General features: G+C 40.3%; 1 protein-coding gene across 5 annotated transcripts in view; it reads right to left on the bottom strand.

Annotated features, from left to right (window-relative positions):
- The window catches only part of FNDC3A (fibronectin type III domain containing 3A), a 239,055-nt gene that overhangs the window by 186,136 nt on the left and 28,353 nt on the right, over nucleotides 1-24,566 (bottom strand). For 4 of the 5 annotated variants that reach the window (XR_004965819.1, XM_036297627.1, XM_036297625.1 and 1 more), the window contains one exon: nucleotides 7,277-7,414. Coding sequence is in view for 4 of the 5 variants with exons in the window: in XM_036297627.1 (XP_036153520.1) it covers nucleotides 7,277-7,375 (99 nt within the window). In the remaining variant the exon portion in view is untranslated. Of the gene's footprint in view, nucleotides 1-7,276; nucleotides 7,415-20,928; nucleotides 21,067-24,566 lie in introns of those variants that run through there. The other variant, XM_036297626.1, reaches the window with a different exon arrangement.

The raw sequence follows: 24,566 nt of genomic DNA, 5'->3' as shown, positions 1-24,566 counted from the left end.
AGTGAACCCTAGCATAAACTGTGGAAGTTAATAATTGTGACAGATGTACCTCATCCATATAAGATGTTAATAATAGGGAACTGGTACTATCTCAGATATATGAAAGCTCTTTAATTTTTGTTACCTACAACTGCTCTAAAAATAAAGTTTAATAATTTTTTTAAAAGGGTGATGAAGATTCTTCAAACACAAAAGAGTTCAAATGCTGTTAGTCAAAATGAATAAAAAATGTATATTACAGCTTCCCTAAAAGCAACACTAGTAACAATAATGTCAGGAGGGATTCCCTCTAGTATAATTCATATGCCAAAAGACCCACTATATATAATATGGCATAGTATCAAACGTTTACTGTATAAAACCAGAAAATACAGATGAGGCAATGGATAATCTGGATGGCCAACTATAAGAGTTTTTAACATCATGCATGCACTTGACACTTCCTCCTATCAGGAAGTATCTTTGGGTTTGCTTTTTTACTCCAGGCACCAACCAGGTGTCATATCTCTACAGGAAAGCTCTAACTTGATCATGTATGGCATACCAATAAGTTCCTAAATTAAGACAAAGAAATGCCTGTTTTTAAGTTTATTTACGTCCCACCTCTAATTGTTAGCGCATATATATATGTTACTGATTTCAGAGAGGAAAGAAGAGGGAGAGATAGAAATATCAATGATGAGAGAGAACCGTTGATCGTCTTCCTCCTGCATGCCCCCTACTGGGGATTGAGCCCACAACCCAGCATGTGGCCTGACAGGGAATCAAACCTGGGGCCCTTCAGACCCCAGGCCGATGCTCTATCCACTTAGCCCGGCTAGGGCAATTATTACCTACTTTTGTTCAGTTCCTTCCATTTCTACCACAGCTATTGGTCCACTTTCGCTTCACATTTACACTTTAGTATAACTACCTCTTAGTTTCTTTATCTACTGTATACTATAACTACATCTATTGATTTAAGTCCTGAAAGGCATTTCTATAAATTTCTTCAGTATTTCAAACATTTATTGAGTGCTTCAATTCAGATTCAGCAAACATTTACTGAACTCCTTCAGGCTCATTTCACCCTCATAGCTATAGCTACTCTAAAGAAGCTATTATTACCTCCATTTTAGAGCAATTAGAGAAGTTTAAAAACTTGTCTGAGTGCACCAAATCAAGTATAAATCTATGAACCAAGTCATGTATATTTCCCACTCATCTTTATCTCTCCCTATAAAACTACAAGATACTCTGCTAGTTAGAATTTAAGGTTTTACTCCACCTCCTGAAACCTGTTTTTCAAATCCTATCTAAAAAACTGTCCTCTAGACATAACGACCATATCTGATCCTTCTAATCTTGTTCTAGTAGATTCTTCTATTCCTAGCTCCTTTCTCTATACAGTAAAACCTTAATATAACAGATTAATTCAGGTGAGACATTGTCCCTTAAAGCCAAATGTCTATTATATAATAAAGTAGGTTTCCCAAATGTGTATGTTAAAAAAATTGACAAATCAGTTTAGCTGTTCTTTGTTTTTAATGTTTGGGGATTTTTTTACCAATGTTTTTTAGAGAGAGAGGAAGGGAAATGGATAGAGAGAGAAACATCAATGAGACAGACACATCATTGATCAGCTGCTTCCGGCATGCCCCCTACTGGGGATCAAGCCCACAACCCAGGCATGTGTCCTGACCTGGAATTGAACCCATGACCTCTTGGTTCCTGGGTCAATGCTCAACCGCTGAATCAGACTGATTAGACTAGTTGACTTGTTTTTACTTCTGTACATACATTTATATAATTAAAATTAAGTATGTATGAAACTTTAATTTCACAGAAAAGTTTTCTATATGTATTACTGTCCCTTAAATTTATACTGAATAGGTCTAGTAAATGCTTGCAATCACCAGTCACTGTGAGTAAACAAATGCACATGGCTGGGGTGTGGCTTAGAGCATGTTAAAACTGCTGCAGAAAGTCATGTCATAAAACAACAGAACCACAAAATCTTAGCAAATCGGATCCAGCAGTACATCAGAAAGATCATACACCATGACCAAGTAGGATTTATCCCAGGGATGCAAGGATGGTACAATATCCGCAAATCAATAAACGTGATACATCACATAAACAAATTGAAAGAAAAAAACCACATGGTCATATCAATTGATGCAGAAAAAGCATTCGACAAAATCCAACACCCATTTTTGATAAAAACTCTCAGCAAGGTGGGAGTAGAAGGATCATACCTCAAAATAATAAAAGCCATATATGACAGGCCCACAGCCAACATCATACTCAATGGACAAAAACTAACACCATTTCCCCTAAGAACAGGAACAAGACAGGGATGCCCACTCTCACCACTCCTGTTCAACAGAGTACTGGAAGTATTAGCCATTGCAATTAGACAAGAAGAAGAAATAAAAGGCATCCAAATTGGAAAAGAGGAAGTAAAACTGTCCTTATTTGCAGACGACATAATATTATACATACAAAACCCTAGAGACTCCATCAAAAAACTACTAGACTTAATACATGAATTTGGAAATGTAGCAGGATACAAAATTAACCCCAAGGAATCTAAGGCATTTCTATACACCAATAGTGAACTTTCAGAAAGAAAGATTATAAAAACAATCCCATTTACCATCGCACCTAAAAAATTAAGCTACCTAGGAATAAACTTAACTAGAGGGGTAAAAGACCTCTACTCAGAAAGCTACAGGATGTTGAAAAAAGAGATAGACGAAGACATAAACAGATGGAAGAACATACCGTGTTCATGGATTGGTAGAATCAACATCATTAAAATGTCCATACTACCCAAAGCAATCTATAAATTCAACGCACTTCCCACTAAAATACCAACGGCATATTTCACAGATCTAGAACGAACTCTCCAAAAATTCATCTGGAATAAAAAAAGACCCTGAATAGCTGCAGCAATCTTGAGAAAGAACAAAGTAGGTGGGATCTCGATACCAGATATCAAGCTGTATTACAGAGCCACTGTTCTCAAAACTGCCTGGTACTGGCACAAGAACAGACATATAGATCAATGGAATAGAATAGAGAGCCCAGAAATCGGCCTGAACCAGTATGCTCAATTAATATTTGACAAAGGAGGCAAGAACATACAATGGAGCCATGATAGTCTCTTCAATAAATGGTGTTGGGAAAATTGGACAGATATATGCAAGAAAATGAAACTAGACCACCAACTTACACCATACACAAAAATAAACTCAAAACGGATAAAGGACTTAACTGTACGACAGGAAACCATAAAAATTCTAGAAGAATCCAAAGGCAACAAAATCTCAGACATATGCCGATGTAATTTCTTCACTGATACAGCTCCTAGGGCACTTGAAACTAAAGAGAAAATGAACAAATGGGAATACATCAAAATAAAAATCTTCTTCACAGCAAAAGAAACCATCAACAAAACAACGAGAAAACCCACTGCGTGGGAAAACATATGTGCCAATGTCATATCTGATAAGGGCCTAATCTCCAAAATTTATAGGGAACTCATACAACTTAACAAAAGGAAGATAAACAATCCAATCAAAAAATGGGCAAAGGACCTAAATAGACACCTTTCAAAAGAGGACATTCAGAAAGCCAAGAGACATATGAAAACATGCTCAAAGTCACTAATCATCCGAGAGATGCAAATCAAAACAACAATGAGGTACCATCTCACACCTGTCAGAATGGCTATCATCAACAAATCAACAAAAGACAAGTGCTGGAGAGGATGTGGAGAAAAAGGAACACTCGTGCACTGCTGGTGGGAATGCAGACTGGTGCAGCCACTATGGAAGACAGTATGGAGTTTCCTCAAAAAACTAAAAATGGAACTCCCATTTGACCCTGTGATCCCACTTCTAGTAATATATCCCAAGACACCAGAAACACCAATCAGAAAGGATATATGCATCCATATGTTCATAGCAGCACAATTCACCATAGCTAAGATCTGGAAACAGCCTAAGTGCCCATCAGTAGATGAATGGATTAGAAAACTGTGGTACATCTACACGATGGAATACTATGCTGCTGTAAAAAAGAAGGAACTCTTACCATTTGCAATGGCATGGATGGAACTGGAGAGCATTATGCTAAGTGAAATAAGCCAGTCAATGAAGGAAAAATACCACATGATCTCACTCATTCATGGATAATAAAGACCATTATAAACTTATGAACAATGAAAGATACAGAGGCAGAGCTGCCTCAAACATATTGTCAAACTGCAGCGGGAAGGCTGGGGAGGGTTGGGGGGCAGGAGGGAGGGGGGAAAGAGATCAACCGAAGGACTTATATGCATGCATATAAGCATAACCAATGGACATAATACACTGGGGGTAGGGGAGGCCAGGGGATTGTCAAGGGCGGGGGGGAAAAAAGGACACATATGTAATACCCTTTGTAATACTTTAAGCAATAAAAAAAAAAAATCCATTAAAATAAATAAATAAATAAATAAAAAACAAAACAAAAAAACCCCCAAAACAACAGAACCAATTTCCACATGAGATGCAGTGTGATCACGTGGTAATCATTCGCTGAATGTTGTTTATGAGCAGTGATTTGTGGAATTAAATATGCAGACTATAGCTGTAGATATGTAATATTTATTTATGTTGGCAAATAACAGTTTCTTCCAACATATGGCTATTTGCTAAAATTTGTTAAAAATAACAGTGAATTAACAATAAAAAAATAACCTGCTAATTTAATTATAAGCAAATCTTGGTTAAAAGCATTTTAAAATTAACAGAGTGTTAATTTTCACATATTACATATGGACCAGAAATTGCTTCCATTAAATTCGAAGTCCATTAAATCAAGGTTCATAAAATCAAGGGTTTACTGCATCCATCTATGCCACTACTGCCACTTGCTAGCATGGTCCCCCATCAAGATTTCAGGAGGGCAGGTGGTCTTATTTCAGCCTACTGCCTTCTTTTTAACAGACTACACCAAGGATGTCAAACTCAAAGGCTAACAGGAGCCAAATAAACAAGGTTTAAATTTATGTGGGCCGCAAAAAAAGCCGAAAGCTTCAGTTTTCATAGAAACGTAGGTCGATTTCGATAGACATGCTGAATACAAAGGGCTGAAATAAGAGAGTAATAGTTAACATAAAATAATAGAAAATTTTAACAAAAATTAGTGTCTTTTTCTTCTTGAACATTAACTTACTCACCAGACATTAATAAGCGTAATGCAAATAAACCTATTTATCTTGTTCTCTGAAAGCGAAATATTTCCTATTGCACACACCAAACAAGTCAGTCCAAGACTAATGACATGGCAATTGGCTGCTAAAATACTTGTTGCTAGTATTAGTGGAGAGAAAGGGTGCGCCTGTGCGAAAGGTGCGTAAGGGAAATGAATGCAACACGATTATAGTAATCAGTCATTAGCGAACGTTGCAGCTAGTTCTTAATAATTATGTATTAACAGGATATTGTAAAAATTAAGTTCCGAAATTTTTATTAAAACGTTTCTTAAATACCGTTATATTGGCTGGGCCAAAAAATATTCGCTGTGGGCCACATGCGGCCCGTAGGTCGTGAGTTTGACATGCTTGGACTACACACTGTAGCAACATCAATGTACAGTACTATAACTGCTTAATAGATTCTTTTTTTTTTTTTTTTAGTTTTATTGCTTAAAGTATTACAAAGAGTATTACATATGTCTCCTTTTTTCCCCCACCCTTGACAATCCCCTGGCCTCCCTTACCCCCCAGTGTCTTATGTCCATTGGTTATGCTTATATGCATGCATATAAGTCCTTCAGTTGTTAATAGATTCTTTTATGCATTGGACTATCTAAACAACATGAAGCCAGTGATCTGCCTGAAACAACAATGACAACTGAAGACACTCCTGGAACCTCAAAGTAAATGAATACATGCCATATTTATTATTTTTGCAGGAAAAAAAGAATCTTAACAGACTTAAATTTGACCATAAAGAAAAGTTAGTGAAATGAAGTTGCTGCTATAAGTTAATTAAACTCAGGATACACTCATCATGCCATGTTTATTCAAAACAGAAAAAATTACAATTCAACTCACTCTTGCATTTTCAACAGCAGTTAACAAAAAAAGCCTCCTATCTTGTAAGAAAATCATAATTGTCCATTAAGTTTGTAAAGAAACAAAATATGACTAATTTTTTCGTAGTTTCCCAGGGAGGCAGTATGAGCAAAAGCTTTATGTAATCTTTTTTTTTTTTTTTAATATATTTTATTGATTTTTTTACAGAGAGGAAGGGAGAGGGATAGAGAGCCAGAAACATCAATGAGAGAGAAACATCAATCAGCTGCCTCCTGCACACCCCCCACCGGGGATGTGCCCGCAACCAAGGCACATGCCCTTGACCAGAATCAAACCTGGGACTCTTCAGTCCACAGGCCGACGCTCTATCCACTGAGCCAAACCAGTCAGGGCAACTTTATGTGATCTTGAGCCTTTCATTTTCTTTCATCTGCAAGATCGACACAAGTAAACCTGCTTCATAAGATTGTTAAAAAAAAAAAAAAAAAAGATCATAAAGGTCTTAGTACAATGTTTTTTACATAGTGAGCACTCAAAATGTTCCTTCTCCTCATTATTATTCTGCTGTTCTTAGTCTTTGTTTCCTCTCTTATAATATTAAAATCCCTGCACATAGGGTTGTTGTGAAAACTAAGCACATTGCTTGGTGAGTAAGAGGTACTTAATATAAGCCCATCATTCTCATCCCTTTACAGAACTATACTTATAAAGCCATGGGTTGGTAGGAAAAACACAGCAGCTTTTCAAAAACTGTGTATTTCCTTTTGGGAGGAGGGAGTGTAGACAGGAGTAGGAGGAAAAAGAAGATAAAGTTAATTATTATATAATACAGGCAGCCATTTAATTATATAATTAAATAATGACTTCAATGATTTCAAGTCATAATTTATAATAATCATGAAGGACCAGGTTAAAGTTAGTTAAAAAAAACTCAGAGACAACTACATTTTTTTCTAAAGGAAAACAAAAACAACTTTATATACACACACAAAATTTAAGCATGAATTACTACGACATTTTAGAAGTGACTTCAAAAACAGTCTCATTTCATTGTCTTATAAAACCAAAACAACATTTTGAACTGGAGTTTAAAACATGAATTAACAGGAACCCACTAAGATGATATTTATTGTTTTAAATTTTGCATTCTTCTGAAAAAAATACATGTGTACTAGACATAAGGAAATAAACATTTGTTTTCCTTACCTGTTGTGTTCCATCTGCACTTACAATAGGGGCAGATAGAAGAGAAATATCACTAGTTAAAATCTGAGATGTATCCAGTAGTGGTGGATGTTCTGCCATTATCAATAAGACATTAATATACCGGATAACTCTCCAACTCTGAAAAACAAAAATATATAGCATATGTATATATCCTTAAAATATGTTAAAATATGATACATCCAAGATTTGTTTTCTTAGGTTATATATTTATTTTGAGAGTATGTTTATTAAACCTGGGGCAGTGACACCAAAAGAAGGGATTAGGAAAGAAAAAGCAACAGGAGAGTGCCTAGGTGGTGCTCTGATTTTGGTTCTCTAGAACTGTTTTAGGAAAAAGTGACCCATAGTGGGCTGCTGTTAGCTCAATGAAAAGTCAGAGAAAGGGGGTCTGGGAGACAGGTTCGGGGGAGTAAGCTCAGGATGAACTGCTGCTGCCAGCTGCTCTCCTGGCTGCAAGTTTCTTGAGGACCCTTAGAGTATAGGAGAGAAAAGTAAAGATGCACGCCTGAGAGGGAAGAAAGGTATGGTTATGCTTCAGAGAGAGCCTCAAGATTTGTCTTTAACCTAAAGAGATAGTCTTGTCAAAGGAAATTTTACAATATTCTGTTAACTACTTTTTAGTCAACAGACCATTTAAGGAAATACATTTCTTACAATTTAACCAACTGTCTGTCATTATAGACAATAAACTAAGATCTAATAAAGCCAATATATCAGCACCTTCTATTTAAAATCTGTTTCTCTATCCCTTTCATCTCTATACAATATTTATTTAATTCAACTACCACACCACTTTAAACACTGGGGTAGGCACTAAATGCAATGACTGAGTGAAGCAATTCTACCACCCCCTTTTTTTTTTTACGAGGAAAGATGATGATTAAGAAAACTCAATCCCTCTTCATCATCCTATCAGTCTCTAGGAACTACATAGGAATTATGATTTTTCACTGATTCGTCAGACAGAGCAAAATGGCAGAAAAATTTGCTCAGGATTAGAATAAGACCCTTCAAGTCCTAACTTTTATGTTCTGATATTGGCCTTCTACCATTCTGGTTTTATTTTTCTTTTCTAAGTGACACCTACTTTACTATAAACCAAATCATTTCAGTGATAAAACCACATACATTTAGAAATCCTTAAACAGGTGTCACTCTGTTTTGTATAAAAAGTAGAGGACCTGCATATGCAATATTAGTTTATCACATATTTCAACCAATAAAACATCAGCCAATTACATGTTAGGATGAAAACAATAGAGCTCAATCATAAATTTTATTGAATCTATACTGAAAGGCAAAATAACAAACATTTTAGGATACTTGCAGCATTCTACAATTCAGTAGTGTCAAAATGCTTAACTTTTCAAAACTTGTTTATAGTATTGCAGATGTCCTCATTTCCCCACATCTTTAATCCCCTACTTCCTTCCCCCATCCCACCCCAGGCTTTCACATTATTGTCTGTGTCCAGGGGTTATGCATGTATGTTCTTTGGTTGATTTATTCCAGTCCTCCAACCACCTCCCTTCTGAGATCTGCCAATCTGTTCCCTGTACCCATACCTCTGGTCCTATTTTGTCATTTTATTTTATTCATTAGATTCCACATATAAGTAAGATCATGTGATACTTGTCTTTCTCTGACTGGATTATTTCGCTTAACATAATACTCTCCAGGTCCCTCCATGTGTGGCAAAGGGTAAGAGTTTCTTCTTTTTACAGCTGCATAGCATTCCTGTGTAAATGTATCAAAGCTTTTTTATCCACTCATCTACCAACGGGCACGTGGGCTGTTTCCAGATCTCAGTATTGTAAATTGTGCTGCTTATGAACATCGGGGTGCATATATTCTTTCTAAGTAGTGTTTCATGTTTCTTAGGATATATTCCTAGAAGTGAGATCACTGAGTCAAATGGCAGCTCCATATTTAATTTGAGGAAACTTCATATGGGTTTTCCATAAAGGCTGCACCAGTCTGCATTCCCACTAACAGTGTGTACTACAGTTCCCTTTTCTCCACATTCTCACTAGCACTTGTCATTTGCTGATTTGTTGATGGTAGCCATTTTGACTGGTGTGAGGTGATACATCATTGTCATTTTAATTTGCACCTCTCTGATGATTAGTGACATTAAACATTTTTTTTATGTCTCTTGGCCATCTGTATGTCCACTTTGGAGAAGTGTCTAGTTAGGTCCTTTGCCCATTTTTAAATTGGACTGTTGGTTTGCCTTTTGTTAAGTTGTAGGAATTCCTTATATATTTTGGAAGTTAACCCTTTATGAGATGTATCATTGGCAAATATGTTCTCCCATACAGTGGGTTCCTTTCTCATTTTGTTGATGGTTTCTTTGCTGTGCTGAAGCTGTTTATTTTGATACTAGAAGCCCAGTGCACAAAGATTTGCGCAATAGGGCTTTCTTCCCCAGGCTGCAGGCACTGGTTTTCTTCCAGGACCCAGGACCCAGGCCTCAAGGCTTGGCTTCTCTGCTGCAGCCGCAACGAGGCTTGGCTTCTCCGCTGCAGCTGCAGCTGCAGCGGAGAAACCAAGCCTCTTCAGTCTTCAGTCTTCACTCTGGCCGGAGCCTTCAGTCTTCGCTCCACACCTGCGTATGCAAATTAACCGCCATCTTTGTTGGGTTAATTTGCATAGTCCCTCTGATTGGCTGGTGGGCATAGTGGAGTGACATCAATTTGCATGTTTCCATTTTATTAGTGTAGACTAGAGGCCCGGTGCACAAAAATTTGTGCACTCAGTGTGGAGGGGGGTCCCTCAGCCCGGCCTGTGCCCTCTCTCAGTCTGGGACTCCTCAGGGGATGACCACCTGCTGGCTTAGGCCTGTACCCCGGGGGATTGGGCCTAAGATGGCAATCAGACATCCCTCTGGCAGCCCAGCAGCCCTCGGGGGATGTCCACTTGCCAGCAGGGAGCAGGCCTAAACTGCACTCGGATATCCATAGTGCTGCTGAGGAGGCAGGAGAGGCTTCCACCACCACCACTGTACTGGCAGCCATCAGCCTGGCTTGTGGCTAAGCAGAGCTCCTCCCATGTGAGAGCGCCCTGACCACCAGAGAGCAGCTCCTGCATTGAGCGTCTGCCCCCTGGTGGTCAGTGTGTGTCATAGTGACCAGTCATTCCCAGTCTTTCTGCTGTTAGGGTCAGTTTGCATATTACCCTTTTACTATATAGGATAGAGGCCTGGTGCACGAGTGGGGGCTGGCTGGTTTGCCCTGAAGGGTGTCCCAGATCAGGGTGGGGGTCCTGCTTGGGTGCCTGGCCAGCCTAGATGAGAGGATGATGGCTGTTTGCAGCTTGTCACACCCCCTTCAGGGTGGGGGTCCCCACTGGGGCGCCTGGCCAGTTTGGTTGAGGGGCTGAGGGCCGTTTTCAGGCTGGCGGGTGACTGAAGCTCCCAACCTCTCCTTTTTTTCTTTTTCTTTTTTTTTTATTCTGGGATTTATTTACCTTCTATGGCTGTCACTGGAACTGAGAGCCGGCTTTAGCTCTGTGGCTCGGCTCCAGCTTGAGGCCTCGGCTGCTGAAAGCAGGTATCTGGGTTTGTTTGGCTTCTATAATTGAAACACTGTTGCAACTCCAGCTCTGAGGCCCGGCTGGCTGAAAGCAGGTTTCTGGGGTTTGTTTAGCTTCTATAATTGCAGCATTGTTTCTTACAGTGCAGCTCAGAGGCCGGCAGGCGGGGAACCTTGGCTTCCTCCATCACTGGAGCAAGCAAGCCTCCTGTTCGCTTCAGTTGCCTGGCTGCCGGCCGCCATCTTAGTTGGCAGTTAATTTGCATATCTCGCTGATTAGCCAATGAGAAGGGTAGTGAAGTTACAGTTAATTACCATGTTTCTCCATTATTAGGTAGGATATCTCATTTGTTTATTTTCTCTTTTGTTTCCCTTGCCCTAGGACAGTGGTCGGCAAACTCATTAGTCAACAGAGCCAAATATCAACAGTACAACAATTGAAATTTCTTTTGAGAGCCAAATTTTTTAAACTTAAACTATATAGGTCGGTACATTGGTTATTAACTTAATTAGGCTACTCCTAAGGCTTAGGAAGAGCCACACTCAAGGGGCCAAAGAGCCACATGTGCCTCGCGAGCCACAGTTTGCTGACCACTGCCCTAGGAGATGTATAGGCAAATACATTGCTATGAGAGATGTCTGGGATTTTGCTGCCTATGGTTTCTTCGAGTATTTTTATGGTATCACCACTTACACTTAAGGTTTTTGTAAAATCCATTTTGAGATTATTCTTATGTATGGTATAAGTTGGTGGTATAGTTTCATTCTTTTGCATGTATTCATCGAATTTTCCCAACACCATTTATTAAAGAGATTGAATTGACTCTATTGTGTGCTTTTTGCCTCCTTTGTCAAATATTAATTGAGCATAATGGCTTGGGTAAATTTCTGGGTTATCTGTTCTGTTCCATTGACCAATATGCCTGTTCTTTTACCAGTACCAGGCTGTTTTGATTACAGTGGCTTTGCAGTATAACTTGATATCTGGTATTATGATTCCTCCAACTTTGTTCTTCTCTTTCAAGGTTGCTGTGGCTGCTGGAGTTTTTCATTTTTTTGTTCCATATAAATTTTTGAAATACTTGTTCAAGATCTGTAAAATATGCCATTGGTATTTTAACAGGGATTACATTGAATCTATAGATTGCTTTAGTGTGAACATTTTAATGATGTTAATTCTTCCAATCCATGAACATGGTATATGCTTCCAGTTGTTTGTATCTTCCTCTATTTCTTTTTTCAGTATCTTGTAGTTTTCCGAGTACAGGTCTTTGTCATCTTGGGTTAAGTTTATTCCTAGGTAAAAACTTGTTTTATTTATTGCAATGGTAAATGGGATTTTTGTTGTTAATCCTCACCCCAGGATATTTTTTCCACTAATTTTCTAGAGAGAATGGTAGAGAAAGGAGTGGGGGACAGAGAGAAAAAAAATCCATGTGAGAGATACGTGGTTGCCTCATACACATCCTAACTGTGGCCAGGGATCAAGTATGCAACCCAAGTACATGCCCTTGACTAAGAATCAACCCTGTGACCCTATGGTTTGAGGGCCTACGCTCCAACCACTGAGTGACACCAGCCAAGGCAATGGGATCCTTGTTTTTTATTTTTTTTTAGTTTCTCTTTCTGAGACTTCATTATTGGTATATAAAAATGCCATCAATTTCTGGATGCTAATTTTGTTTTCTGCTAGTTTGCCAAATTCATTTATTAATTACTTTTTGATAGAGTCTTTAGGGTTTTCTATATACAATATCATGCCATCTGCAAATAATGATAGCTTTACTTCCTCCTTTCCAATTTGGATCTTTTATTTTTTTTCTTGACTGATCACTGTGGCTAGTACTTTCAGTACTATGTTGAATGAGAAGTGAAAGGGGACATCCCTATTTTGTTCCCCGTTTTAAGGGAAATGCTTTTAGTTTTTGACCATTATGATGTTGGCTGTATATTTTTTTCATATGTAGGCCTTTATTATGTTGAGGTATGACCCCTCTATTCCCACCTTAGTGAGAGTTTTTATCATATATGGGTGCTGGATTCTGTCAAATGCTTTTTCTGCATCTATTGATATATTCATGTGATTTTTATCCTTCATTTTATGTGGTGTACTGCATTTATTGATTCATGAATACTGTACCAACTTTGCATCCCCAAAATAAATCCCAGTTGGTCATGGTGTATGATTTTTATAATATATTGCTGGTTCCTATTTGCTAATATTTTGTTCATCAGGGATACTGGCCTATAATTTTCTTTCTGTGTAGTGTCTTTATGTGGTTTTGGAACTAGGATAATGCTGGCCTTGTAAAAAGAGTTTAGAAGTCTTCCTTCTTCTTGAAAATTTTTTGGAACAATTTGAGGAGGATGGGTATCAGTTCTTCTTTGAATGTTTGGTAAAATTCACCTGTGAAGCCATTTGTAGTAAGACTTTTGTTTGCTGGAAGTTTTTTGATTACTGCTTCATTAGTTTTTATAGGTCTAGTAGGCTTTCTGATTCTTCCTGATTGAATTTGGGAAGATTCTAGGAAATTGTCCATTTCGCCCAAACTGTCCAATTTGTTGGCATATATATCGTTGCTCATAGAAAATGTTTTATTTATTTAAAATCTTGAGTCTTTGCAGAAACTCTCATACAAGTTGATTAACCTAAGGACAATTTTCTATGGAGATACATAAAAACTGTTATAAGATTTTAAAAAATATTCAATACAGGCATCTACTTCATGATTTGGTATGTAAATCCATAACATAAAACATTCTCATAAAATGCATGCAATGTAAGCATAACAGATATATTTATATAAATATTACCTATTGTATATATATATGTGTATATGAGTATATATGAATATATAGAAAAGGGGTACACAAATCTAACTTCTGGTTTAATCTGTATTGGTATATTTTCTAAAATTCAATAAAATTACTGAATACTTTAAATCATGTCAAATAATTTTACTCCATGGCATATACAAAAGAATGATAAAATGGGAATGAGTCAATTTATTATTTTCACTCTTGCATTTAGTTTAAGAAGAAACATTTTAAGGAAGCTAACTACTCAGGATTAACAAGAGTTAAAAGTTTGTAAATAATTCATTTTCTGTAAATTAGTAAATTTTTAAAAATAACCATTGGGTAATTTTTATTTTGTCATTTTATTATATTTACCAGTGACCCGGTGCACGAAATTTGTGCACATTAAAAGGGAATTAATTAGAGGAAATATTTTAATATTGCTATTTGCCCTTTCTCTATAGTAGAAGTGTCAGAGATGAAAGAAAATTAGTAAAATGTATATAAAAATCTTCCTCCTGTCAGAGGCTGGGGCATGCCAAGGGAATCAGAGTCAAGTCCTCGCCCACCACGTGCACCTCAAAATTGCGCAAGACCCAGACCTGGCTGGCCCCACCCACATTGGGCTAGATCCAGACCCGGCTGACCCCACCCCCATCAAGCCCCGCCAGGCGGGGGGTGCAGCCTCAGGTCCCCTGCCCCGGCCCAGCGTCAGGCAGCCTCAGGTCCCTGCTGCTTGCTCATTAAGGCTTGTTACGGAACTCGGCCTCCGCTGTGGATGCAGCCATCTTGTGTTACGGAATCCCTGCCTCCGCTATGGGCGCAGTCATCTTGTGTTAGGAAATCCCTGACTCCACTGTGGGTGCAGCCATCTTGTGTTACAGAATCCCTGCCTCCGCTGTTGGTGTAACCATTGTGACTGTTACGGCATGATGCTCAATTTGCATATTCCCCCTTTATTAGATAAGATAATTTTAAATATGTTTTACTAAAATTGCAAATCACATTATTTAAATTTTAGAAAGTAATCCTGAAATTACAACCATAGTTTGGTTTCAAGAGGTGATAAGACTACAATACAAGCTTTACAAATACAAATTTCTCCTGAACCACCAATTAATTCCAAAAACACTGCTATTATAGACTGGATCTGAAGCTATATGCTAAGTTTCAATATTACCATTCTAGTGAAGTGTTATCTCATTTCATTTTTTGTAAAGCAATAATCCACTTAAAGTTTCACTTAAAAATGGTTTCATTTAAGAATTGATTTCTTGTATGGCCATACTCATCATACTAGAGGCAAAGTAGTTGGTTTAATTTCAGCTTGCGAATCAACTTCGGTCATGCAACTGAAATGTCACATTTAAGAATCTAATGGGGGGGATGAGGACACATTTGTAATACCTTAACTAATAATAATAATAAAAAAAAAAAAGAATCTAAAAATTCCTGAATTCTTGCACAGAGAACACTGTTACCTTCTTTCAATCAATTTCTTCTAATTGTGTTACTACTCACTTCCTACATTCTTATCTTGTGACAACACACACCCACTTATTTTAAGTTATGCATTTATTTTTACTTTTTTAAATAATGTACTTTGATATAAAAAAGGAGGAAAGAGTGATTTCTTGCATTTGCTAATTTCCATGAAACAAATACTCCTCTATGTCTCATTTCAAGTTATCATGATTTAATATTGACATGAAAATTTGTGAATTTTAACAATCAACTTTTGTATACAATTACAAGATGGCTCTAGCATTTCAATGTTTATATCTATACTAGAGGCCCAGTGTACAAAATTCGTGCATGATGTGTGTGTGTGTGTGTGTGTGTGTGTCCCTCAGCCTGACCTGCACCCTCACCAATCTGGGAGCCCTCAGGGGATGTCCCATTAACGGCTTAGGCAGGGAGAGGTCCTAAGCTGCAGTCTGGCCTCCCTCTACAGGAGGCAACCAGCCAATCAGGGGAAGACACCACCCCCATCACCAACTGGCTGCTGCTGCCTCTGGCTTCCCTCTGTGGGAGGCAAGGTGATGCCTCTATAACACTTCCTCTGCCTGAGCCTCAGCCCTCGCAGCCACCATGGCTTGCCTGAGTCTCCACTCAGCCCTCGTTTCCTGAGCTTCGGGCCCTCACAGAGGCAGCCACCATCCGTAGCTTGCTTGAGCCTTGGGCCAGCCCTGCGCAGTGGCTGCCTCCATCCATGGCTTGTCAGCACCTTGGGCCAGCCCTGGGCAGTGGCTGCCGCCATCCACGGCTTGTCTGTGCCTCAGGCAGCCGCTGTGGCTTTATCCAGAAGGACATCTGCATGGTCGTCCGGAAGACGCCCAGTCAAATTAGTATACTACCCTTTTACTAGTATAAACTAGAGGCCTGGTGCACAAAATTCATGCATGGCTGGCAATTGAAGTGCGGCTGTCTGGCGTGAAAGGGCAGGTCCCAGCTAACCTCGGGGCCCTGGGCAGCACACACTCCCTTCCACCTGAATCATAGCACCCAAGTCTCCACGCAGAGATGTGGTGAGCACAGCCGAATGCTGCGGGCCGGGGTGCATCGTGGGCCTCTGGCCCACCCAGCAGTGCTGCACAGAAGCCAGGCAGGCAGCGCACTCTCTCCTGGCCGGCCTTGCACATCAGCTCCTGCATGGGGAGCCCGACCAGCCTCTGTGGTCCCAGCGGCTTGGCCCAGCTCACTGGGAAGACGCCACGCGAATGCGGGGCAGGCTCCTCGTGGGCGCCCAGCACTTGAGCATGGGGACTTCCCCAGTGCACAAGCCCTGGTGTACTGGGGGAGGGTAGCAGGGGGAGTGAGAGTGAGCTCAGCGAACACTCAGCATTCTCACTGCACCTCCGGTCCCCATCACCCCTGCCCCCAGGTAGCCAGCGAGAGGTCACAGCGTGTCACCGATGTCTACCATGTTCTATGCCGCCCCCTGGTGGTCAGCGGATGTCATAACGAGCAGTCAAACTCCCAGTCTTCTGGTTGAACGACCACCTGAGAGGACAATTTGCACATTAGGCTTTTATTATATAGAATTTGTATATCAACATTCAATTATCATTGTAGTAATCCTATATAATAAAGAGGTAATATGCAAATTGACCCTCACTCCATCATACCATCACAAAATGGCTGCACCCACAGCAGAGGCAGGGTTCCCATAACACAAGATGGCTGCACCCACAGCAGAGGCGGGGTTCCCGTAACAAGCCATAACGAGTGATCAGCAGGAACCTTAGACTGCATGGTGCTGGGCCGGGGACCTGAGGCTGCACTCCCCTGCCTGGTGGGGCTTGACGGGGGACCTCAGGCCGCATCTCCCGCCCAGCGGGGCTTTACAGGGGACCTCAGGCCATGCCCCCAACCTGGCAGGGCTTGACGGGGACCTGAGGCCATGCCCTCCACCCCAGCACTGGGCCAGGGGACCTCAGGCCGTGTCCCCCACCCTGGTGCTGGGGGACATGAGGCTGTGCCCCCCGCCCAGCGGGGCTTGACAGGGATAGGGACAGCCAGGTCTAATCTCGCCCAATGGTGTGGGCCAGCCAGGTCTGGGTCTCACGCAATATTTTTTAATACTTTTTTTTTTATTGATTTTTTTACAGAGAGGAAGGGCGAGGGATAGAGAGTTAGAAACATCGATGAGAGAGAAACACTGATCAGCTGCCTCCTGCACATCACCTACTGGGGATGTGTCTGCAACCAAGGTACATGCCCTTGACCGGAATCGAACCTGGACCCTTCAGTCCGCAGACCGACGCTCTATCCACTGAGTCAAACCGGTTAGGGCTCTCACGCAATTTTGAGGCGCATGTGGGTGGGCAGGGCCTTGACTCTGGGTCCCACAGTGTGCCCCAGACCCTGATAGGAGGAAGATTTTCATATACATTTTACTAATTTTCTTTCATCTCTGACACTTCTATTATAAAGGGCAAATAGCAATATTAAAATATTTCCTCTAATTAATTCCCTTTTAATGTGCACAAATTTCGTGCACCGGGCCACTAATAACATAATAAAATGTTAACATTTTAGGAATTTGAGTGAAGAAAATCTGTAAGTCTGACATTTTAATTAATGTCAAATTAAACTATTTAAAAATATTAACGTCAGGTTGCATATCTGAATGTAAAGGTAAAACAAAAAAGCTTCTAAAAGAAAACACAAAAAAGTATCTTAGGACAGAGAGATTTTTTCAAACAGGATATAAATTATATTTCTTAAGTCATAGAGAAAAAGAATGATACACTGAACTTCATTAAAACTATTAACTGCTATTCATTAAGAATTATCTTTAAGAGAATGAAAAGGCAAATCAGACTGGAAGATATTTATAACATACATACTGAAAAATACCATATTTAGAATACAGGGTGGGGCAAAAGTAGGTTTACAATTGTTTGTATGGAAAATTGCTGGGGCTGACCAGCAGACCCTGAGTGATGGATGAACAGATTACTCTGACGTAGGTTTCTGTGAAAGAGAGGGTTAAGGAACTCTTTTATTTCAGTAGTAAAAGCAGTCCTGTTCACCTGCCTTATTGGCTTTTTGTTTTAACAACAGCTTGAACTCAAATTAACATTGAGATACAATCAGCAGGGCAAGTATTCTTAAGAAAGTATATGCTTCCACAAGGTCAGGCCTTTAAAGACTATACATAGAGATTCTAGCAAAACACCCCAGGGGATTGGAATTGTTTGGAAAAGTCAAGGTAGGGGCTGCTGCCTTCAGCAAGGTCCCCTCAGAGGCCCCCCAACCTTTCAAAGAATCCTCCTTACAGACATTCCAACCAAGTCCCATGCTTCCCCACAGAAAATAATACAATTAATACATAATAATAGAAGAATAAACTGTGTTTCATGTATTCACAACTATTAACCTACTATCACCCCACCCGGCATATACAGGCTTCCTACAAATTGATTTAAAAAAAAAAAAAAAAGAAACAAAAAAATGTCAAGGGCCCTGAATATGCTCTTCACAAAAAATTGTAAACTCAAGACAGGTTTTATATGTAAATTGTAAACTCAAGACAGGTTTTATATGTAAATTGTAAAATTGCAAACTCCAGACAGGTTTTATATATATAAAGATTCTCAAATTATTACTAGGCAAAAGCTAATTTAAAGCCATAAAATACTACCATGTCACAATATCAAGTATTAATGATGCTACAGAGTAATTGGCACACTCATGCAGAATGAAAACTCAAAATCACGTTGGGAACCAATTTGATATTATCTACCAAAGTTGAACATATTAAGTATTCTATGACCTATTTATAATACAGTTATTAGATCCATATACCAGAAAGAAATGCATGCACTTGTGCACCAAAAGGTAAGTAAATGATGGCACACAGCAGCATTATTCTTTAACTAGAGGCCCGGTGCACAAAAATTTGTGCACTCGGGGGGGAGGGGGGTCCCTCAGCCCGGCCTGTGCCCTCTCGCAGTCTGGGACCCCTCAGGAGATAACGACCTGCTGGCTTAGGCCTGCTCCCAGGTGGCAGAGGGCAGGCCCAATCCCTAGGTGCAGCCCCTGGTTGGGCTCAGAGCAGGGCCGATTGGGGAGTTGGGGCACCGCCCCCTGTCATACACAGAGCAGGGCCAATCAGGGGGTTGGGGCATTTCCCCGTCACTCACAGAGCAGGGCCCATCAGGGGGGTTGGGGCTCTGTACCTTGTCACGCACAGAGCAGGGCCAATCGGGGTTGGGGCGCAGCCCCGTCAAGCACAGAGCAGGGCCCATCAGGGGGTTGGGGTGCCGCCCTCTATCACCCACAGAGCAGGGCCAATCAGGGGTTTGGGGTGCCGCCACTCTCATACTCAGGGCAGGGCCGATGGGGAGGTTATGGCTCTACCCCGTCACACACAGAGCAGGGCCCGTGGGGGGGGGGGGGGGCTTGGGGCGCCGCACCCTGTCACAAACAGAGCAAGGCCAATCAGGGGGTTGGGGCGCTGCACCCTGTCACACACAGAGCTGCAGGGCAATCAGGGGGTTTGGGTGCTGCCCCGTCATGCTGATCCCGGTGCCGGGAGGCCTCGCGGCTCCGCTGATCCTGGTGCTGGGAGGCATATTACCCTTTTACTATATAGGGTAGAAGCCTGGTGCACGGGTGGGTGCCGGCTGGATTGTCCTGAATGGTGTCCTGGATCAGGGTGGGGGTCCCCACTGGGGTGCCTGGCCAGTCTGGGTGAGGAGCTGAGGGCTGTTTTCAGGCTGGGAGTGACTGAAGCTCCCAACCGCTCCTTTTTTTCTTTTTTTTATTCTGGGCCAGCTTTAGCTTTGAGGCTTGGCTCCAGCTCTTAGGCCTCCACTGCTGAAAGCAGGTTTCTGGCCTTTGCTTACAATGTTGCGATCCTGCTGGCTGAAGCCCGGCAGGTTTCTGGGGTTTTGTTTAGCTTCTGTGTTTGTTACATAGTTGCTGGCAGCTTAGAGGCCTGCAGCAGCAGGCGGGGAATGTTGGAGTCCTCCGTCACTGAAGCAAGCAAGCCTCATGTTAGTTTCAAGCTGCCTGGCTGCCGGCCGCCATCCTGGCTTACAGTTAATTTGCATATTGCCCTGATTAGCCAATGGGAAGGGTAGCGGTCGTACGCCAATTACCATGTTTCTATTTTATTAGATAGGATAGCTCAAGACTATAAATATCCTAAACAACCCTCCACAGTAAATGGTAAACCATATATGATTCATCCAATTGGATAACTATACAATGAAAATTAATGAACTTGTGATACAGGGAACAACATGAATAAATTTCACAAATATAAGGAGGGTGAAAAACAGACACAGAAGAGTATATACTATACAACTTTTTAAATACAAAGTTCAAAAACCGATAAAACCAATCTATATTATTAAAAGTCAAGATAGCAAAAGGTGCCTTTGGAGATGAAGAAAGGATGGAGAGTGGAAGAAGCATGAAGGCAGTTTATGAAGTGCTGGTCCTGTTCTATTTCTTGACTTGGGACATTTATATGGTAGCTGCATTATGCATTGAGCTATATACACTGATATAGAGAGTGAGACAAAAGTAAATTTAAGTTGTTCTTATGGAAAATAATAGAATGACCAATCAATAATACCAGAATAAACAGTTTCGAGTACTCACACCTCTGAACCCACTTTTGTCCCACCCTATATATGTACTTTTCCATGCATACGTCAATAAAATTTTTTTAAGTTAAAATGACCACATGGTGATCTAAACTGATAGAGAAAAAAGCATTTGAGAAGATTCAATGCCCTTTCATGATAAAGAACACTCAAACTAGTAATAGAAGGAAATTACCTCAACATATTAAAGGCCACACATTAAAAGCCAGCGGCTAACATCATACTCAGTGACTAAAGACTGAGAACTTTTCCTCAAAGATTGGGAACAAGGTAAGATGTCCACTCTCTCACCACATCCATTCATAGTATTGGAAGTCCTAGCCAGAGCAGTTAGGCCTGAAGGAAAAAAAAAAAAAAAAAAGGCACCCAACTTGGAAAGGACGAAATAAAAGTATCTTTGTTCACAGATAACATGATCTTATGTAGAAAATCCTAAAGGTTAAAAAAAAAACACACAAAAAAACACAACCTGTTAGAACCAATAAACAAATTCAATAAAAAGGCAAGATATAAAACCAAAACACAACAGTTGCATTTCTATACACTAGCCAATTAATCTGAAAGGGAAATTAATAAAAAAATTCCATCTACAACTGCATCAAAAAGAATACAATACCTAGAAATAAATCTAATCAAGGAGATGAAAGATTCATATACTGAAAACTGACAAAATATTGCTAAAAAATTAAAGAAGACATTCTGGAAACATACCCTGTGTTCACCATTGGAAGACAGAATATTGTTAAAATATCCATACTACTCTAAGCAATCTACAAAATCAATGCAATCCCTATCAAAATCTAAGTGGCTTTTTTTTTTTTTTTTAGATACAGAAAAATTCATTATAAATTTCATATGGAATCTGAAGGGACCCCCGAACAGCCAAAATAATTCTGAAAAAGAAGAGCAAAGTAGGAAGATTCAAAATTCCCGATTTCAAGATGCATTACAAAGCCACAGTAATCAAAACTGTGTGGTATTGGTATGAAGACAGACAAATATACCGACGGAATAGAATAGAGAGACCAGAAATAAACTCTCATGTTTATGGTCAAATGATATTCAACAAGAGTGCCAAAACCAAATGACGGGGAAAGGGCAGTCTCTCCAACAAATGTTGATGGGAAAACTGCATATCTTCTTTTAAAAGAAAAAAGTTGGACCTGCAACTTACACCATATATAAAATTAACTCAAAATAGAATTAAGACCTAAGTGGAAGACCCACAATTATAAAGCTTCAAGAAGAAAACATGAAAAATGCTTTATGGCATTAGATTTGATAAAGATTTCTTAGATATAACACCAAAAGTGAAGACCATAAAAGCAAAAATGAAAATGGGACTATATCAAACTTGAAAATTTTTGTGCATCAGAGGGCACATTCAACAGAGTGAAAAGGCAACCTACAGAATGGGAGAAAATATTTGCAAACTTTGCTCCAGTTGCTATAAAATACCACAGACTGGGTGGCTTAAAGAACAGACAGTTATTTCTAATGGTTCTTTTTTTTTTTAATATATATTTTATTGACTTTTTACAGAGAGGAAGGGAGAGGGATAGAGGGTTAGAAACATCGATGAGAGAGAAACATTGATCAGCTGCCTCCTGCACACCTCCCACTGGGGATATGCCCACAACCAAGGTACATGCCCTTGGCCGGAATCGAACCCGGGACTCTTCAGTCCACAGGCTGATGCTCTATCCACCGAGCCAAACCAGTTAGGCACAGGGGTCCTCAAACTTTTTAAAGAGGGGGCCAGTTCACTGTCCCTCAGACCGTTGGAGGGCCGGACTATAGTTTAAAAAAAAAACCATGAACAAATTCCTATGCACACTGCACATGTCTTATTTTGAAGTAAAAAAACAAAACGGGGACAAATACAAAATTTGTATTTGCATGTGGCCCATGGGCCGTAGTTTGAGGACCCCTGGTAGGGCTTTCTCATGGTTCTGGAGTTTGGAAAGTCCAAGGTCTGGGTGCCAGCATCATCAGGTTTTTGGTGAGGACCCTCTTTCTGGCTCGCTAAGTAAGAGCCACCTTCTTGATGTATCCTCACAGGGCTGAGAGGGAGCTCTGGTCTCTCTTCATCTTCTTAGATTATAAGGGCACTAATCCCATCATGGAACTCCACCCTTCAGACTTCATCTAAACCTAATTACCTCCCAAAGGTCCCACCTCTTAATACCATTACAACAAGTTTAAGGGTTCAACCTATCCATATCAGAAGGACACAAAATTTATTTCATACATTCTTCCTCTGGCCCTCCAAAATTCATGTCCTTCTTGCATGCAAAATACATTCATTGCCTGAGGGTATAATTCATCCTGGGGCAAAATTCTTCTCCAGACATGAACCTGTGAAACCAGATAACTATGTGCTTCAAAAAAAAAAAAATCAACGACAACATAAACCACAAACAGCAAAGCGACATAACCACGATAATGTCATTAATGATCCAGAGTGTATATACAAACATTGTAGACTACTAAAAATGTAAGGCATAATAACAAAATGTCAGCAAGGAAAAAATAACCAAAAAAATTACCAAAAAGTAAAAATAAATAATTCCTTAGTTCATCAAATATGCTGTGTTCAAATTCAAATTCTCATTATTTTTTTAAATTTGTTTGAATCAAAATTCATACTAAATGCACTGACGGATGTTACCATTGGCTTTCATGTCCTTTAAAACCTCTTTTAACCTTAATTATTTTCTATTTGATTGTCGTGATTGCTATAAAATGCTTTTAAAAACAATAATTTAAGCCTGTCCTTAAAGGTGACAATAACTAGACCATCCTATATAATACAAGGCTAATATGCAAATTGACCGAATAGCGGAATGACTTGTCAATATGACGCACTCAACGCAGGAGCTGCCCCCTGGTGGTCAGTGTGTTCCCACAGGGGAAGCGCCATTCAGCCAGAAGCCGGCCTCATGGTTAGCGAGCACAGCAGCGGTGGCGGGAGCCTCTTCGGGGGCTCCCGGATTGCGAGAGGGCTGAGGGACAACCCCCCAACAAGTGCACAAATTTTGTGCACCGGGCCTCTAGTATAGGTATAACTAATGAACCATATCACCTTGATATATTGAGTCACTCAATGCAGGTAATTTAGAAAACATTAGGCTCGGTCAAGATGGTGGCATAGGTAAATGTAATACTTGAAAACTCCCACAACTATATTAAATTACAACTAAATTACAGAAAAATATCACTTACAGCCACCTGAAATCAAATCCTATAACTATGGATATAAAAAGGATGTCACATCAAGACTGGTAGGAGATGTGGCTCAAAATCAGGAAGAATATTTTGGTTGTGGAGGTCTCAGCTGAGGAGCAAGGGATCCCAGCCCAACAGCAGGCTCCCCAACCAAGAGTTCCAGTACCAGAAGAGAAGTCCCCATAATTTCTGGCTGTAAAGGCCAGCAGACACTGTGGCTGAGTTCAACAAAGGGCTGCTGGAGTCCCAAGATTCCTCCTAAAGGGCCCACAGATTTACTTGGACTGAATCACACTTAGCTCTAGCACCAGGACAGCAGCTCAAAAGGCACCAGGGACATAAAGGTAGAAACTAAATTGTTTGGCATCAAGGCAAGGGCTGGGCAAATTATTCCCAGACACAAGTGCTGGCAGAGACCATGATTCCTTTGCTGAGCCCTGCCCACAGAGGCAGCAGGCGGGCACCAGATCTGAGTCTCCATCAACAAGGCTAACATTGTTAGGCCCCTTGGTTGACTCCCTGGAATTCTTCCCCACCCAACTTGAAGGCCCACTTAAGCTGTTTCTAATGGCTATTCCACGCACA

This window comes from Myotis myotis, unplaced genomic scaffold (genome assembly GCF_014108235.1).
Source record: "Myotis myotis isolate mMyoMyo1 unplaced genomic scaffold, mMyoMyo1.p scaffold_m19_p_3, whole genome shotgun sequence".
Taxonomy (NCBI): Eukaryota; Metazoa; Chordata; class Mammalia; order Chiroptera; family Vespertilionidae; genus Myotis; species Myotis myotis.
Note: the sequence above shows the minus strand (reverse complement) of the source record. Positions and strands in the feature narration are given on the sequence as shown.